At 55.7% G+C, this 18,148-nt stretch overlaps 4 protein-coding genes across 4 annotated transcripts; all 4 read right to left on the bottom strand.

Moving 5' to 3' along the window:
- Positions 1-357: 357 nt before the first annotated feature.
- Positions 358-2,836, bottom strand: GCG54_00014847 (Transcriptional activator protein DAL81; the record flags this gene model as incomplete). Its single annotated transcript, XM_045414668.1, has 2 exons — positions 358-2,212; positions 2,493-2,836. 2 exons carry the CDS (start codon positions 2,834-2,836, stop codon positions 358-360), a joined length of 2,199 nt encoding a protein of 732 aa, XP_045260790.1.
- A 6,127-nt stretch (positions 2,837-8,963) lies between these two features.
- Positions 8,964-10,473, bottom strand: GCG54_00014846 (uncharacterized protein; the record flags this gene model as incomplete). Its single annotated transcript, XM_045414667.1, has 2 exons — positions 8,964-9,217; positions 9,921-10,473. The coding sequence occupies 2 exons, from the start codon at positions 10,471-10,473 to the stop codon at positions 8,964-8,966; spliced, it is 807 nt and encodes a 268-aa protein (XP_045260789.1).
- Positions 10,474-11,842: 1,369 nt separating this feature from the next.
- GCG54_00014845 (NAD-dependent protein deacylase) lies at positions 11,843-13,002 on the bottom strand (the record flags this gene model as incomplete). Its single annotated transcript, XM_045414666.1, has 3 exons — positions 11,843-12,420; positions 12,524-12,874; positions 12,927-13,002. The coding sequence occupies 3 exons, from the start codon at positions 13,000-13,002 to the stop codon at positions 11,843-11,845; spliced, it is 1,005 nt and encodes a 334-aa protein (XP_045260788.1).
- Positions 13,003-13,596: 594 nt separating this feature from the next.
- Positions 13,597-14,738, bottom strand: GCG54_00014844 (NADP-dependent alcohol dehydrogenase 6; the record flags this gene model as incomplete). The annotated part of the gene is made up of 2 exons (XM_045414665.1): positions 13,597-14,496; positions 14,562-14,738. The coding sequence occupies 2 exons, from the start codon at positions 14,736-14,738 to the stop codon at positions 13,597-13,599; spliced, it is 1,077 nt and encodes a 358-aa protein (XP_045260787.1).
- Between the last annotated feature and the right edge of the window lie 3,410 nt (positions 14,739-18,148).

The raw sequence follows: 18,148 nt of genomic DNA, 5'->3' as shown, positions 1-18,148 counted from the left end.
CACCGCTGATAGCGTTTCGTTCCCGTTGCGTCGTCGATCCAAATCAAAGTCCAAATGTCATAAAGATGGGGGGAGCCAGTGGCGGCGGTCAATATCATCATTCCCTCCTCTGAACCCTCTCTTGGGTTGTTGTCCGCCGCCCTAGCACCCAGTGGTATCCCGCAGATCATTATGCACTTCCCTATTTTACCCAAATGGCGATCAAGTTTGTTCCTCCCGCATAAAGCGCAAAACGACAGAAAGCATCTCTTCGAGGGTATGCTTCTCTCGAGGGTGTGCTTGCTCAAGTGAGCGTCTCGTCTCGTCATAGTGTCATTATATTCCAACCTGCAGCTCCGAGCGGAGCTGCTGCAACCGTCAATCGGCCATATTGGCCATGCCTGCCGTTGGGGCAAACGTCTCGTACATCTCGTCGTCGCTGCTGTCCGCGCTGGGACTACGAGGGCTCTGGGCATTGCTGACGTCGGCACTCGGCAACCCGCTAAAGTTTCCGAAAGTCATGGTGGGAGGCGCACTCTGGCCGAGTGCTAGGATCCCATTGCTTCCAAAGCTACTGCTGATGCCTCCAGGCCCCATGTCGACGACGCTCCCACTGCGGCTCATCGACGGCTTCTCGGGCAGCTTCTTGAGCAGACCGGTCGAAATATCGAGCATCGTCATGGCGAAGTTGGTTAGTCCTCTGCCTTCACCAGGCTTGGAGCTGACAGAGAGCGTCCAACGGTACTCTCCCAAGCGTCGGCGGTACCAATCAGCCTCTTCCCTGCCTGGGGATGTTGCCCAAAGGAGGGAGCCAAAAGTGCCAATGAGGGCAAAGTTGGTCTTGGAAGCAAAGTACCAGAACGAGCGCAAGTGAGATGAGTTCAGGCGGTTGACAAAATCCATGGCAGAAATGAGACGAGCCTTGGCTGCGCTGCGGCATATATGCTGTACGTACTGGTCGACGGCCGCGCCGGTGGCCTCCAGTGACCGAATAATGCGACGGTGGAGGGTGATTTCGGTGGCGAAGTAGGCGAGATGGAGGTAGCCGATACTCGACAGACGATTCGATGGGACTGTGTTGGTGGTGTACGAGTTGTCCATACGGATCGTCGCGGGCAAGCTGGCGTACCACTCTTTCAGCTTCAGCTGTATCGGTTTGGCCATGGACAAAATCAGGTGGGTGCCTTGTCCGCCTGCATTCGTGATGGTCTGCTGGGCTTGTAATGTGAAGAAGGTATCAAGAATCTCGGCAAGGACTTGCGACAGCTGAACCATTTGGCCGAACAGAGTTCGGCCACGCTCGATTTCCAATTTCTCCTCCACATCGTTCTCGTCCCACTCGACGTCGGGGAAATCATGTTGTGTCAGCGGTTGCACGCCCCAGTTTGAGGAGAAGATGTGCGATGGGCGGCCGTGAACGAGAGATCCCCATTTATCCTGCATGTACAGAGCCCACGCGAGGCGCTTCCGCAGCCCCTTCTCCCAGGGAGGTATCTTCCAGTTCGTGCAGTCGAGGTGCAGTCCAAGTTCCTGGGCGATGGCGACCAGTTGGGCAGTTGGAGCCCACTGGTCGCCCTCGGGTCGCTGGGACAGCAGAAGACCAGCCTGGATGGTGGACAGTTTCGGCCTGTACATGGCATCTGCGAGTGTCGTCCGGATCAGCCGCTCCATGTCGGAAATGTTCGGTTTCGGTAGTCGGGCCAGATCCTCATCGTGCTCCCACCAGTTGATCGCAAACAGGTAGACGGCTGCCAGTAAACAAGGGGAAAATTCGCGATAGCTGCGCTCGTACTTTTCCAGGAAGACGGTTTTTTGGATGATCGGAAATGCGGGATGAACGATGCGGAAGTAGAGGTCGACAAGCTTGCGACCATGGGGCCGCACGAGGCCCTCTATGGCCTCGACATCCTCCAAGACGTGCTCGTGGCCCGGGGTGTTGAAGTCAGGTAATAGTAGAAAGGTGTTATCGTCGCTGACCTTGCGGAGGGTGCCGCGGGCCAGAAGACTCTCGTCATGGGGATCAAATGGTGAGAGGTTGATGAGAGAAGGTTCAAAGTCAGTGGTCGGACCGATGTACTGGCTGTACCGGTCGTTTTGGAGACCCAGCGTCCGCTTGAGCAGAGTTGGGCCTCCGACGTTCGCCATGTCTTCAATGAAGGAGCTGCTGCCGGTAGTACTGGAGAGGCTGGGTTGGTGTTGCCTTCGCCTTCTGATATCGGTCCTGATGGGCGAGCTGTTGGACCAATCACGTGTCAGAGATTAAGGTTCGTTATCAGACGTGACCCCCTTGGCTGCGGCGCTCCCCCATGGCAGCCCAAGAAACATCCAACGGGCGCAGAAAAGAAGAAATGACAAGGGGAAGCGACCCAGGCTAGCGGGGAGGAGGAAGAAGTACCAGTATTAAGGCCACACGCGCGCGCGGGGGTGCAGATGGAGGAGGAGGAGGAGGAACGGGAGGAGAGGGGAGGGCAAGAGAAACTAGACGAATGATGTGAGAGGCAATTGGGACTGACCTTCTTTTACCAATGGGGTCGTCAAAGTCGCCGTTCAGCTTTCGTTTCCTCGGCTGAGGGCTGTTGAGCAGGGAGCAGTCTGAGCCGCTAGCTTGGCAGGGTATGCAGCTGTCGTCGTCTTCGCTGACAATACACCTGACCCTAGAACGTTGACACGATTCGCACGGGCTGAGAGAACGTGTGGTATATGAGCCGACAGACTCGGTGATTTCCCGACCAGGCATGCTGCCGCGGAGGATATCGAGGTTCGTGAAGCTGTCCTGGAGATAAGAGTTCTGGCGGCGGGGAGGCTTTGGAGCAATGGCGATGGGAGCCGTCCTGACGACGGCACTTGGGTTGGACATGATGGGTAGGTAGCAGGCGTGGCAGTAGAAGAAAGCTATGTATATACGGACAGGGCTGGGCCGACGCAGGGGAGAAAGACGGGCGGACGGACCCGGTTCGTCAAGACGGGGCCCCGGCCCTGGTCAGTGGTCTGGCCTGGAGAATGAGATTTGGGGGGGTGGTTGAGGCGGGTGTGAGTTACTGCTCTCCTGGTTTTCCGGAGATGTGACGGCGGTGATAGGACGATAGGCTTCCCTGAATGCCAGACGGGCAAGAAGGCTGGCACACTTGGCCGGGATGAAAGCTGGGCACGTTGACTGGAGCCCCACGGCGCGGCGGCAGACGAGATGCAAGTGATGTAATGTGCCTGGTGGGAGTGGTCTTGGGGCCGCCACCAGAGGTCGACAGCAATAGATTCTCTTTGGTTGAGTTGAGGCCAGAAACGAGTACGTAGCACGAGATGCACGATCCGCCAGATAGGATTGGCTGGCGACCGATTCAATGTGCCCTTGTCCTCTTTCTCTCTCTCTTACTCTCACTCTCACTGAAATGTGGCGCGCGAGCCTGTGCTGTAACACAAAGCAGCAGATTGGCCAACACGGGAAGACCTGTAGGATTCTCTGTCCCTCTCTGAGATAACGCTACCCCGTACGGCAGGCCGAGGCCGGTCGAGATAAGGGTCCTGCGGTGGAAGCTTGGAAGAGCGAAGACGGACTGAGCGAGAACGGCGGACGGACGTCGACCGGGTGCGATTGCGAGGGTTGACGTGACTGACGGGGGCTGGGGTCGAGACTAGGTCGAGTTGGAGAACGGTGGAACAAAGACCACGCGAGGATTGTGTAAGGTGCAAGAAAGTAACCCAAGGTGTTGCGCGAGGCGAAGAGGTACGAGATAAGCAGCAACGGGAATTGTAAGCGGGGACGCTAGAATACCCTCTGGTGCTATGTTAGAAATCGGGGGTGGGTTAGGTTGCAGGATTCCGAGTTGGTGGTGGTCGGGGATTTGGGCGGCCGATAGAGATAGAGATAAAGCGGTGCTGCGAGAGTGGGCAAGACGGGTTGATTTGCGCCCGTTTTTGGTGATGGAAATGGATGGTGGTGGTTTTTGTTTTTGGGGGTGCGGATGCAGGGCCGAATTTGGGGCCAGATGCACTTCCTGGGATTGGACGGCTTGCTTTTGGATGGATCGATATCGGGTGGGCTCAAGTGACGATGAAGGCAAGGATGAGATAAGCCTGGCTTATCAGTGTCATTGGGCCCTGGGGAAAAGTATATGTAAGAGGCGATGTCTCTCTTTTCTGCTGTTCAAGGATCCGTTATTGGATGCGCCGCACCGGTAATCCTGGGGTGTCGTTTTTGTTTTCTTTTCTTTTCTCCTCCCAGGTCTTCATTTGCTGGATACGGAATAATATTATTTAATGGGGAGGGTGGCGAGGATGACGGAGTGAGGAAGAAACAGAGAGAGAGGGATAGAGGAAGGGAAAGAAAGAAAGAAGGGAGGAAGGGGAAAAGAGTAAGTGTAGAGGGGGGTGTGGGAAAAAGAGAGAGAGAGAGAGAGAGAGAGGCCAAGGAGGATAAAGAGCAGTAGGTAAGGTATGGTCAGGTAGAGTCAGAAGGAGGAGACAGACAGAGAGGACGGATGGATGTTTCTGCTCAGGTACCCAGACGCGGCAGACCAACCACAACGGAAAAAAAAAAAAAAAAAATATCCGGGGGAAGAATTGCGGATGCGAAATGCAGATGGATAGCCCTTGCGGCAGCCCACCCTCTATCAGCTATTGCGCGCGTCTTCAACCTCTACGCAACAACGGGCAAACACTTGACACGGTGGGTTCTGCCCTGAATGGAGCACGAGGAGGATCTGCTGAACAGCAGTTAGGGGACGTCAGGCAAGAGAGTCAGACCGCCGGCGAGCTACATGCAGCAACGCAGCATCAGCAGCAAGTCAGAAGCAGTCTCGAAATACGGCCCAATGCCTTAAAACTTCTTCCACGCCCCGAGCCCCCCTTCACTATGAATGGCACGTCTCGTCTGGGTGGATGTCGATACTAAGGGGGCGGCGTATTAGAGAAGGAGGCGAAGGCAGCGACTGACTGGCCGGCGGGCGTAGACTTGGGTTCGGTGCATGCCAGGCGCAAAGAACGACCTACCAAACCAAGAACAAAACGAGAGAAAGTCCCAAACCTTGGTCTGCTGGGGTATGGGGATCAGGATGGGGTTGGAGCATGGCATGGACATGGACAAGGACTCCGTGGACAAGTCGAAGTAGGTAGATGGGACGGGATGGGATAGGACGGAATGGATGGGATGGGATGGGACAGGATGGGACAGGATGGGACGGACATGGCCTCACACTCTGTTGACCAAGGTCCTTCAGGGACTAGCTGTCCATCTCGCTCTCACCGACCTTGTAATCCATACAGCACTACTCTGCATTTTGCATCAGGCAAGGAACGGGAGTGGCAGCGGTAACGGCAGCGGTAGAGGAGGTGCAGGAGGCATGGCTTGGCATCAAACTCTCGAGGCAAGCATGTCGACGTTGAACGGCGGCCGAGTCGGTGACAATGACACAGAAGAACTAGAAAAGTAGTGTAAATCAGGCTGTGCTTCCTACACGCACAAAGACGGTAGACGGAGAGTGCGCGGGCAAGATGGGGCAGGGCAGGCCATGCTTCACCCAACATGGGGCAAGTGTGCAAAGCCAAGTTGCGGGCGTCCAATTGCATCAGAAAGAATTACGATTTGGGTTCGAGGAATCGAACGACAAGGCGCGATGCAGTGGTGGAAAACCAGACCTCGGCGGCGGTAACTGACAGTAGTGGTATGTAACAGAGTGTGGTCAGAGAAAGAAAGAGACGAGAGTCCTGAGCAGTAGGTAGCCTGGAAGGTAGGCGAGTGACGGCGCGGGCTATGGCGAGCGGCTCTTGTCAGGGTGTATGCTTTGCAGAAGAGGCGCCGTCGGCATGTTAGTCGTGCAGGTCCAGATCTAACTGCTGGGCGGTCGATAACGATTACGTCGCACAGGACGGGGCAGCCACAGAGCGTAGGAAATAGAGGTGGTGTGTATCCGTAGTGTGTGGTGGTGTGTGGTGGTGCGTGGACGCAGACGAACGACAAAGTCCACAAAAGCACATGGCAAAAGGGACAAGATGGACATGGGTTGGCCGGATGGGAAAGATAAAGCACGAGACATGGGCCGGTGATGGACGCGGCCTTATCTCTGTCCATTCCCGGCCGGGCGTTGGCTTGAAGGTGCTACGAGACAGAAATACCTAATGGCATTTGGGCAAATCACGGCTCATATATTTGACTGTCACTGTCGAGCTGCTTGTTCAAGGTCAGGCCCGTTTGACCAGCGGCATGCATCCCATCCACCATTCAATTCTCTTTCGTAAAGGGCCGGCGCTGCAAGATCCGAGTCGGCGGTACTCGGGCGGAACATGGACCCCACCGGCGCACACTGCCTGTCTGCAGCTTGATGGCGACTCTACATAGTAGGCCCCTCCCGGCGCTTGTAGCGCACTCGTACCCCGAAAGTGGCTCCTGTTACCTTATGGAAAACCTCGCGGTAGCCTCTTTGGGCCTAGTGCGGCAATACCGATAACGTAACAGTTGAAAATTGCCGAGTCAGGACGGTGCGACCTCCAACTAATTAATTCTCTTGAGGTCCATCGACAATCGACGAGCAGAGCAATCAATCATTCACACTCCCTCTGCTTACTGCGTACTTTTACTCTGTACGGAGTAGTCTAGATGCCAAACCACGGCCAGCCCGCTGTTGCGTCGGTGCAGGGTCCATGGAGACCGGAGACTGGAGACCTCTGACTGCAGACTGCAGATTGGACTTTGGACTTGTCGGTATCCCCTGTCTGGTCACATTCTCGTTTTTTGGTTCCCTTGCTCCCACTTACAACATTGAAACGACAAACAACAAAAAAAAGTCCTCGGTCGAGACTCCGAGCATGAGGCTTCAACGGTCCCGGTTGTGCCCGACGCGCCTCACATTCCAGCACCCTCAGGGCTCAGGGCTCAGGGCTCAGGGCCTCCAACGTCCAAAGCCAGATCTGGTGGACCAGCCTCAGCTCCTGGTAACGCGGGGTTGCGGGGCATCCACCACCTTTGGTCTCCTGCGAATCATCGGCCCTGTTTCTCTGCCTCGTCACTGGGTTCTCCGTGAGTCCCTGTAACCATCGTTGCTCTCAACATCACCACCATTGTTATGCCTAGCTCTTGGCCGGCCCTCTGCACCAAAACACATGCTCGTCCTGCCGCCGTGCCGACCAAACGGCTTCATCTGCAACCTGCCTCTTGTCTCTTGGTCTCTGCCAAAGGGTCACACAGCATCCCACTCATCTCATCTGCCAGCTGCCATGTCGGCTCACCTGCCGAAAAGCCCCCAAGTGTCTGTGCCTCGTGCTCATCTACCTACTTTACTTGCCTACAGATACCTCGCATGTCCTTCAACCAACTTAAATCTCAACGCCTACTCTATGCAAACGCTTAACCTGCCCTTCCCACCATCTTCCGCGGGAGACCCCCACAATCCCTGCATTTCGCGTCTCCCGACCGCTTTTTCTCAACAATACCCAAGCCACTGTCCATCTCCAAAACCGCGCCTTCGTGGGGGACCGCTCCATGTGTTGTGCGGCATCGCGAACTCATCACACACACGTATATCGACCCGACCCCCCTAACCCAGCAACTCCAGACAGGGGCAATCCCCTCTTGCACATGCCTAGCCGGCTCTTACGTCATTGACCTCCTAATATCGCTAGACTCACGATGCACGCCCGGCGGCTCTATCGCTAGCGTTCCGGGGGGCCGTCGGCGGTGCGGAATTGGCGCCTGTGCTTTCCAACCTCGACAACCCGGTCATCGTCTGTACCGTACCCGAGAAGGGGGAGTCCTCCAAGCGGCAGCTCCCGGCCGGTGAAGATTTACCCGACAACCTCTGCTTCTCGGTCCGAGGCCGCAACACGATTAACACCATGCCACGCAATTGGAGTGGCTTGCAGTCATGTGAAATGCCATCTATTAAATGCCAGTTTCCCTTTGGAGTCCGCTCCTCTCAACAGGTCCCTTGCCCTGGGGAATTTCCAATTCAGGCCAACTTCATGGCATCACGGAATATGACGAAAACAAGAGAAAAGGGAACAGGTTTGCATATTCGGCGTATACTAGCCCGAGTGTCCTTCATCTCATTACGTGCAAAGTTGCAAGTGTGCAGTCACACAAAGCTCGTCCTTCCACGAGACAGAAGCATCTATTCCAAGGGAAGCGCAACATCTCCAACCTGGAGTTCCTCCAATTGCTCTGGGGTATCGTCTCAAAACCGCGGGCTAGAACTTCCATAACCGCAAGCTGTGGGCACGGGCAGGAACCTACGTTTTAGGAAGCGATAAACTTGTGAAAGCAGGATGAATCCCCGGCTGCGGGCCCGCGACATTCGCTTGCGATTCAGGGCTGCGGCGGCAAATTTTCAAGGGTCTCTTCCAATTTCACTCTTATCCGCACAGTTCACGACAGAATACGCTAATGCCAACCCAAGCCGGTGAACAGCAACGTTCAAGACCACATGCATCCGATGATCTTAGGAAATGTGATTGGTCATGGAAATCTCTGATGCGTTGAGGAGGGCTGGGCGGTGTTGACCGACGTTGCTCGATGTCCTCTCCTCGAGCCGGTTCAGGCCTGATGTTCAAACCATCCAACACCATCGCGGGAAGACCTCGCTGCAATCAATGAGCTTGGCATTCGTTTTTCCATCAATGTTTATCAACCGGCGGTCGATCGATGCAGGTCATGAGACGGAAGACGTGGCGACGGTGGGTGAGAGGCAGATGCTGCCGATCCGATCAACTGAGCGAGACTTGCAGGACGCTCAAGTTGGCCGTGCCCAGTACCGGAATACGCGTCTCAACACACCCGTCCGTGATGCACAGCAAGCACACTTAGCCGAGATGTCTATCACGCAAAACCTCAGACCACAGCGAAGGCCTGTTGCAGTCGTAGACAAATCCAGACTCGATGGCTAGCCTGTCATGGGTGAACTTCGGTTGACACGTACTCATTCTCAAGCGTGCCTTTCTCCTACATCAACCCATCTTCTGAGTCTGGCGGCAGCTTCGGGCTCTAGTCACAGAGTGTGTCACGCAGCATCCGCTTCCAGCAGCATACAAGCCTCCTCGTACGTCTCCTCGCCGCCATTCTTCGCAGGTATCGAGATCCGGAACCCGCCGACCTTGGCGAAGCCCAGCTTCTTATAGAACGGCGCAGCGTCCATTGTGCTCTCCAAGAACACCGGCAACCCTCTGGACGCCGCCTCGTCTGAAACGGCGCGCACCAGTGCCGTCCCGGCTCCGCGGCCCCGGAACCCGTCGTCGGTACACAGGAAGGTCAGATCTAGAAGGGGACCCGATTCATTCCCCGACAAAACGGACCACCGACCGGCCGCACCGCCGTAGCGGCAAAGGCCATGCGGAGACCCGCAAGGCGGGGAATGAATGTTCGAGCCCACGATATGTCAGATTTCCCGGGTAATATATTAGCGCCAATGGCGGGCTTTGGAAATGTCAAAGTGCTACGTGAAAGTTGTGGGTATTCTCTCCGTGGAGCTGACTGGCATTATGCGAGAGAGTCATTTGTGGTCCCGCGGAGATAGTCGTCGAAATACAATCTCCATGTTCGAAAAGGAACAAAATGGCCGAAGTCCCTTCCCCTCCCAAGAGAACTAACTCTCGGCCCACCGCCGGCGAGCGACTTCGGAGCCGGGCCATTTAATTGCGGACTTTGGGGGCTGGTGAATGAACGTCGACTTGGCGGGGACCGCCGGGGGCGAACACGACCATTACGCACCACTCGGCCTCTCTCTTGCCTGCCGTGTTTGCCAGTGGGAGGAGATGGGATTGTCGCCGCACGCGACATCTTCCGAAAATCTCACGTAAGGGAAATACCGGAATGGGGAGATGATGATGAGATTATGGAGGAGAGGAGGAGGAGGGCGAGGCGGCCTAGGATAAATGGCCGCCCCGGCAGAAATCAAGCAGCTGGTAGATACGGAAAGGATAGTAACGAGCCGCAGCAGCTGAAGAAGAAATTCACTCACGGACAAAAGGCCGGGTGCCCATTGCTTGCTTGCGAGCGGACAAGGCGGCGGTAGAGTAGGCGGTGAGGTATTCTTGGTTGGCTGAGACGGGCCACACGTCCTCTTGTTCATCCTCGTCCACCGCCACATGCTTTTTTTGGTGTTGCTGTTGATAATGGCTTTCCTCTCCTCCTTGCTGTTTTGCAGCAGGAGCATGCTGCCGCTGCCGCTCGCCCGCACCTAAGCGCTCCGAACCGAGTGTGGGAACGCCGACGAGGTCCCATTTCACAAACGAGGCGACGCTGTCTGGCGATGGCGATGATGCGTTGTCACCTTTGGCGCTGTTTTCGTGACTGTTCCTGCTGCTGCTGCTGCTGCTGCTGCTGCGAGCGACGAGGACCCGCGAAGCTGCGAGGTGGCGGAGGGTATCTTGGGCGAGGTGGCCGTGCAGGTGTGCGATTGAGGCCGGGGTGGGGAACTGGAGGTGCAGCAGCGGGTTCGAGGACATTGACGATATGTGGATTGAGGCGATTCGGGCCGCTTCGCACGGCAAGGGGGGTGATACTTTGAACATTTCAGGTCTTTCTGTTGCGTTTTTGGTGCGTTGCTCGTGTGATGAGTTCCTCGATCTGGGCAACAGCAGGTTTTGAGGTTGTGTGAGGAGTGAGCTGCGTACCTTTGTGAGATGGGGAGGGAGGGGGTTTTGAGTGGAATCGGTAGGTGATCATGTGATGCGATCCAGGATGACTTTTGAGGCTGCTTTGCAAGGGAAGTGTTGTCTTGAGGGTGAGATTTGAACCCTTCTTGGTGATCAAAGTGAACTTGAAGCATTATAATGTTCAACTCTATTTTTTGAAGACATCGTGGGTATTGGGATTTGGTTAGGGAGTGTGACTTCACGAGGTTGCAAACGACCGACGCTAATGTACTGAATCTTGATACACAGACTTGTGTATGAATCTCCCCGAAGCCGCTGAAAGATCTTCATCGTTCTAGTCTGGGTAAACTGGGAAACCTGTCTTGGTTCCAGCAAAGTTGGCGTTGATGAAGACGGTCGCAACGTAAGCTGAGAAAGCTCAGGTAGATTCAGTGAGAAGTAAACCGTTCCATACGGAAAGCTGACCATATGAGGATAAGTAGACTTGTTTCCCCCTTCTTTTGGCTTAAGAATCATTAGATGGAGGTCGAGATAACGGAGAGAACATGCTTGCGCGGAATGGCAATTTCAGCTTGCTTCAACTCTCACGTGTGCTGGTCAACGTTTCACGTCACCGGATATATTTCATCTCAGTCGACAGGTTTCACAAACCACTTGTGATCGTTTCCGGTTTTGAAGCCGGGAGCAATGAAGTAATTAATGCAGGAGAAGACCTAACCAAGATACGGCTATAACGTCTGGAATTGAAACATTGTCATGATTCACGTTTGTTTTCTCTCACAACATCTCGTTCATTCTACATATACTACAAAGGATGTACCTGAGGGGATCTGATATCCATGTATGAATACATGGTAATGAGAAAGTCTCAGCTTCTCTTCTGTCGGGTAGCCTCTGAGCTACGCATGAAATTCTGCTACCCGGGCATATACCTCAAACTAACTGGGCGGGGGACTGCCTTTATTGATTTATCGAGTCTAATAGCTCTGTTATGTTTCAACAATATGAATGTTGTGTTTTTTTCTTCTCTGAATCATCCCTATTGTCCTTATTGTCGACCCTGTTATCCTCGTCGTCACCGTTGTCATCTGCCTTATGCTCACTACCCGCGCGAATAGTAAAACTCCACCCAACATACTGCCGAGTCGCTTCGTCTGAATATACCCGCACGATAATATGCGACTTACAATCTGGCTGCGTGGACTAACAGATGCCGATGATAGATTGCCTAACGAAGTAGTCGATATCTTGGGCCACGCTGCCACGTCGCCGCCAATCGTCCTCCTCAAGAATACCTCCCATTCTCGTCAATCTTCCCAATGACCGGCTCCAGCAACAACGGCAGCACCTCAGCAGCATCCCTCCCAAATGCAAAGTCTCCAGGCTTGACTTTGGGCATCTGGTCCTTATCCTCAGCTTCGGGGTTGACAGTACACACCCTCGCGCCGGCCTTGTGCGCCTTGAGGATGTACCCGGCAGCCGGCCATACCTGCGCAGATGTGCCGATGACGAGCATCAGGTCGACCTTTCCCTTTTCAATCCAAGCATCCACGCTGTCGAGCATCCCCGCGTCGAGGCTCTCACCAAACCAGACCACACCCGGGCGCAGGAGGCCTTCCTTGCAGGACGGACACCGCGGGAGATCTGCATCGTCAATCTTGGGGAGCTTTTTCTTTGGGTCTAGGAGGGGTAGCGTTTCATTGGGGTCCTTGACATCCTCAGATGCGGGAGCAAGGGCTGGACATAGGGGGTCGGCGGTGTTGTTGCGTTCGACATAGTCGCACTTGGCGCACTTGATATCAAAGAGGCTGCCGTGTAGGCGGCGGAGTTGTTCTACGTTATGACCGGCTCGCGGCGAGAGATCTGTCCGTGTCAGTCATTGTTCACTCACACCTCCTTGACACCGTTGCAAACAAAAATGTTGGTAAGACCAAAGAGTTTGGTGAACATCGAGGGGTTGTCTCACCGTCGACGTTCTGCGTGAGACACAAAAAGTCCGGGTTCTTCTCGGCCAAAGCAGCCAGTGCGTAATGGGCTGGGTTGGGCTTGACAGTGAGTGCCATGTGTCGCCGGTACGCGTAGAACAGCCACACGAGTCCGGGGTCGTTGCGGAACGCGTTCATGGTAGCCAGCGAAGTGGCATCATGGTTGCGCCACAGGCCTCCGGCACCGCGAAAAGTCGGCAGACCAGACGACGCAGAGAGGCCGGCGCCGCACAGGGCAAGGATGCGTTTGCTTGATTTCAGCGCCTTGTGGAATTCCTCCACATCATTGTGCTTTGCCCTGGGCATGTTTGAGATGTGGATCTGGCGGGATTCTGGAAGACCATCAGCCTCAGAGTTTCAGTTGTAGCGCGGTCGTGAGCTTACTGAATGGGGTGTGGGCGGATGGTGTCTTGAGTTGCTTGAGTATTGGGAGACCAAGCTTGGCGATGCCGTGTCTCATGATAAGATGGGACGGATGCTCACTGCAGTATTTATCTTGTTCTGGCAGTTCTTGCAGATGTTCGCCATTAGGCAACCGCAAGGCGGGCGTGCCTGTCAGGCAACCTTCGCAGGGACTCAGTTGAAGAGATCCGAAACAAACAATCAATGGCTGCCGGCGACAGATACTCAGATACCCAGTTGCATGTTCATGTTCTCCGTCGTGGTGCAATAAGCATCCAGGAAAGATGGGAGGCAGATGTGGGGGGGTGTTGTGCTCGGACTGGAATCCGATTCCCCCCACACGCCAAGAGGAGGTGACTCCTCACCGCAAGTGACATCACTGCAAACATCCGGACCTCGCTCACCACCGAAACATACAATTGGTAGCAGAGTTTGTTCAAATTGAAGCTTGTTGCTTCACGAGTTTGAGATTCGTTCCTATCTCTCTCTATATGTCTATAATGTAACCGATTCGCTATGCCCAGTCTATGCACCCATGTCATGTCATCAACCTCATCTTATGTACAATGCTGCGGGAGCAAAGACCCGTCCGTGCAAGTCTGCGAGTCCTTGTCCTCAGCGATTCATCCCATAACTATCGCAAGCCTCCAACTTAGTTCTGGAGGACGTAGCGGTAGCGGGCCTTGCCGTCCTCGAGGTCGACGATGGCCTGGTTGGCCTCGCTCATGGGGCGGACCTGGATCCAAGGCTTGACGCCCTTCTCGGCGGCGAGCTCCCACATCTCGCGGATCTCGTGGGGAGAGCCGATCAGGGAGCCGGTGAACTTGACACGGCGCATGACGAGGGGAGCGGGGGCGATGGTGTAGGCACCGTCGTCGGGCATGCCGACCTGGACGAGGGAGCCGTCCAGCTTGATGAGGTTGAGGTAGTCCTGCATGGGGACCTTGGAGGAGGAGACGGTTGAGATGACGAGGTCGAAGGTGTTGGCGTACTTCTTGGCCCAGTCGCCCTCCTCGGCGGTGGCGATGTAGTCGTCGGCACCCATCTTGAGGACCTCGTCGCGCTTGTCAGCCTTGCGGGAGATACCGACGACCTTGTCGGCGCCCATGGCCTTGGCGAGCATGATGGCCATGTGGCCGAGACCGCCGACACCGCTGACGGCGACGGTCTTGCCGGGGCCGCAGCCGTGGTTCTTCAGGGGGGAGAAGACGGTGACACCACCGCACAGCATGGGCGCGGCGTAGGCGGAGTCGAGGCCGTCGGGGATCTTGACGACGAAGTGCGAGGGGCAGCGGTGGTACTTGGCGTGACCACCCATGGCCTTGCCGCCGTTGTAGTGGAAGGCGCCGTAGGTGTGGACAGACTTGGGGCAGTACTGCTCGTTCTTGGTGGAGCAGGGCTCGCAGTCGCCCTGGCGGCCGAGGCAGGAGTCGGACTGGGCACCGACACCGACGCGGTCACCGACCTTGATGCCGCCCTCGGCCTTGGAGCCGACGCGGACGGCGACACCAACGATCTCGTGGCCGACGCAGACGGGGTAGGGAGCGGGGCCCTGGTGATATGTTAGCTTGGTGCCACATCGCAGCGGCGTGCGTAGTGTTGCTGCTGTAAACTTACCCAGCCAGAACGCAGAACGTGGATATCGGAACCGCAGACACCGGAGTGGGTGATCTGGATGTCGACGTCGGTCTCCTCCCAAGGCTTGGGGTCGTACTCCTGCCAGACCATGTTGCCCTCGCTGGACTTCTCGTCCAGGCCAACCCAGCCCTCGAACTTGTAGTCGGTAGCGGCCATTGTGATTGTGTGTTTTTGTGTTGTCGGTAAGGAAGAATAGAAAGGGTATCTTAGGTTGTTGCGTGTAGGTTGTTGAAGAGTTGAGTTGATGTGTATAAGTCGAGAATGTCTTCTTCAGAGCAAATCTGTCCACAGAGGGGGAGCAGCGCAGCTCTTTTTAAACCTTCGAGCCCTCATCTTCAAAACAACGTTAAGTCCTAAACCACATCGGCGAAGAGGCATTAACGCCGGCGTCGTCGTCCAAGGAACCGTAACTTGGGACGATAGCATCCACGCAAGAGAGTGAGAGAAAAAAAAAACTGCAACACGGGTGGGGTCAAACAGCGGGAACGAGCTGGGAACAAGATGGCACCAAAGTGCGGCTCGATGCCGCGGCTCAGATCGCAGAAGGGAGGGATCCTTGGTGATACCCGTGGTGGCTCCCGCCAGGGGACATGGAAGTTTGAAAGAAGCGGAACTTTTCCAGAGAAGGCCAAAGAAAGTCAAGATGCGTCGTAATGATTCGTCCGACTGGAGCGGGAGTGGCCACTCCGCGTAGCTCGGGTGGGTTCAGTGGTTATCTGGCTTAGAAATCTTGTTCAAGCAGCGCACGGATTTAGAGCTTCTCTATGGGTAGGAGGTTGCGAATGGGGAACTGGATTGGATGGGGGCAACCCGCGAGAGGCCAGCAAACAGCGAAGCAAGGTTTCCGGCGTGCCGTGTCCTCGCTCTTTCAGACGGCGTTGGAGTTCCCGATGGGTTCAAGGATTGGCGACAGAGATGGGGACTGTCCGGGCTAGGCCCGAGCAGCTGTCTAACACACGTTTACAGTGCATAAGGATCCCTGGAACGAAGAAGACCCGTTGGCGATAAGGAAAAGATCCAGGATGTTCTTGGCCGCCAGTCCCGAACGATCATGGTGTTTTGATGTCATCGACTCCAGTATTCTTCGGCACTTGCACGGACTCACACCGCCATGGAAGCTCAGGGAGGGGCCGAGAGAAAAAAAGAAAAAAATGGAGGTTGCCAGGTGTTTGAGAAAGTGGTAGGTTGGGGATTTACGGTTCTCTGTCGTTCTTTGAGTTCTTCCATGTGTCAGTCAAAGATAGACAAGGGCGGGAGAAGCTCGGTATCCACCGCCACAGCAAAATTTGTTCTCTGTTCTCCAGCCGACAGCTTTCCCTTGAGTCCCTCCTGGGTTGGCATTTGCGGCTCTGAAAAAGTGTGGCATTCTTACGTCAAGTGCGGGCTCTTCCGTGGGCGGCATTCGTCCGCACTGGCATTTTGGTTCCGGCAAGCTTCTAGAAACGTGCTTTTTTGTGGGCTTTCGAATGGGAAACTTATTCGTGCAGGGGCCACTAGCACGTCACCACGATCCGCTTCCCGCCGGTCATTCCAGTCGGCGTCTCCCGTCTGTCGTCCCCGTCCGTGTCTCTAGACAAGAAATGTCAATTTTTTAGAGTTCAGATCTTCAACATTCCAACCCCACGAGTCCACAGAGGGACGCCTCGACGCTGGATCTCACGATGTTCTGAAAGAGGCTTTCGGTCAAGGTGGAGATGCAGACAGAGTCTTGGTTTCTCACCGATGGTGAAAGCGTCTTGGCCAGGGACCTATCCTCGGTGACCAGGGTCGAGGACGCAGGTCGCAGTAAGGTGCTGACGGGACGGAGATATCTCGTCGACGCGAGAGCACATAATTGTGGGTTAGCTAGTTTCACGCAGAGCTGTTGCCGTTGCTGTTGCTGCTGCCGTTGCATGTTCCACTCCTTTTTGCTTCCGCGTTTGCCGCCCGTCGGGATGCCACTTTCGAACTCTTCAGAGGCCGGGCCCGATCGAACAACAGCCCACTGTTCGGAGCGCAAACGACGAGATGGGATTACGTATCTCCGAGCAGCAGATCCCGCGCCGCGACTGCTGGTCGGGGCATGCTGAAACTTCGCTGCCCGAGATCCCAACGTGAAATCGCGGCGGTGTGCGTCCGTAGTCGGCGTGGGGCGATGGCACTTCAGACGCCGTTCTTCCGGCCGAGGGAGGCAGAATCGTACGAAGCACCACCGGCTCGGCAGTGCTGGGCGGTAGTTGAGTTGCGGTACGCGGTGACGATGTTGAGACAATTGTCCGAACGTTGGCCAACGGCGCCTCCCCAACCCGTCAGTTTGGCACGCCAGCGCAGGATCGACATTCTGACGTTGAGCCGGCCATTGCCTAAGGTGGTTGTGCCAGGCAGGTGGCGACCATCAGGTCGGGAGTGCTTCGATTGGCCGCCGTTGGCAGCTGGAAAGGGGAAAAATAGAAGAAGGGAAAAATGACGATTTTGCCACTGAAGAGCAACTATGCGCCGTACCTGCATAAACCTGCCGGTACGCATATGCACGTCGACGGCAGGTTCGGCCCCACTACACCGTGAATATCTGTGCCTGAGCTTCCGGGTGCCGGGCCAGGCAACAGGCCAGCCCCGTCCCGGAGGGAAGTCTCGGAGCAAGGCCGGCAGTTCCTTCCCGAATCAGACTGCGGTCGCCGGGCAGGACCAGCCGAAAATCAGAATTCGTACCCTCAATATTCAACTTTCGGCTGATATCGTCTCCACCTGCCGGAACATCGATCCCCGCCGGTGCCTGCCTGCCAAATCCATCCGGCCGAGACAATTTGAGATTAAACCGAGTCGCTTACCTACGGATACTAAAATCCTTCCATGTTAACCCCGCCGTCTCTCGTTTTCTTCCCCTGCGACATCTGGCAGTCCCTTGAGACGTCAATGCAAGGGCCCCAGAGGCAAATCATGTCAAAAGTTCGCATTGCTTGATTACCAAGACACACACGGCATTGGATCCGTAGTCCACCGCCCAGTAGATATTTGATCGCCCTCGCACTGATGCTCGTGCGGCTGGAGCGGCACCGAAGAGGACTGACTCTCTGGGAGGAGCAGGCCGAGGCTCGCGGTCCACCGTCCGCCGGGCGGGGTCCCCAATTTTACCTCGACCTGGGCTCGACCTGGGTCACCGGTGCAATGGCAGATGGGAGGTCGGGTCGGCAGGTATCCGCGGGCTCGGACGAACAATAAACAAATGCGGTGTGCGAGGGTCAATGGTGCTCCTCCCCGGCTGGAAAGCAGCTCCGGCGGTAATAAAATTGGTGTGGCCTGGGTCACACGATACCTAAAAGATGCGCCGTCGCCGTCCCTTTGATCGCCTGTGTTTGCCCAGACCTTGGGAAGACATTGTGCCGCAGGGTGACCCGGCGAACACATCTTGGCTTTAGCAGGTCAATGTTAATTACCAAGACATTTCCCCCTCACTCTCAAATTGCCTAAACAATCGCGTCCTGGCGAGCGAAGGATCCTGCCGGAGGGGGTGGTGTGTTAAAATGCCTCGCGCCGAACATGTGCTTGCTGGCGCTGACCTTGGGACTCTCGGAGACGTTGGGGCTAAT

The sequence above is a fragment of the Colletotrichum gloeosporioides genome (genome assembly GCF_011800055.1).
Source record: "Colletotrichum gloeosporioides strain Lc1 chromosome Unknown consensus_66, whole genome shotgun sequence".
NCBI classification, from domain to species: domain Eukaryota; kingdom Fungi; phylum Ascomycota; class Sordariomycetes; order Glomerellales; family Glomerellaceae; genus Colletotrichum; species Colletotrichum gloeosporioides.
This window is presented reverse-complemented; position numbering and strand designations above follow the sequence as displayed.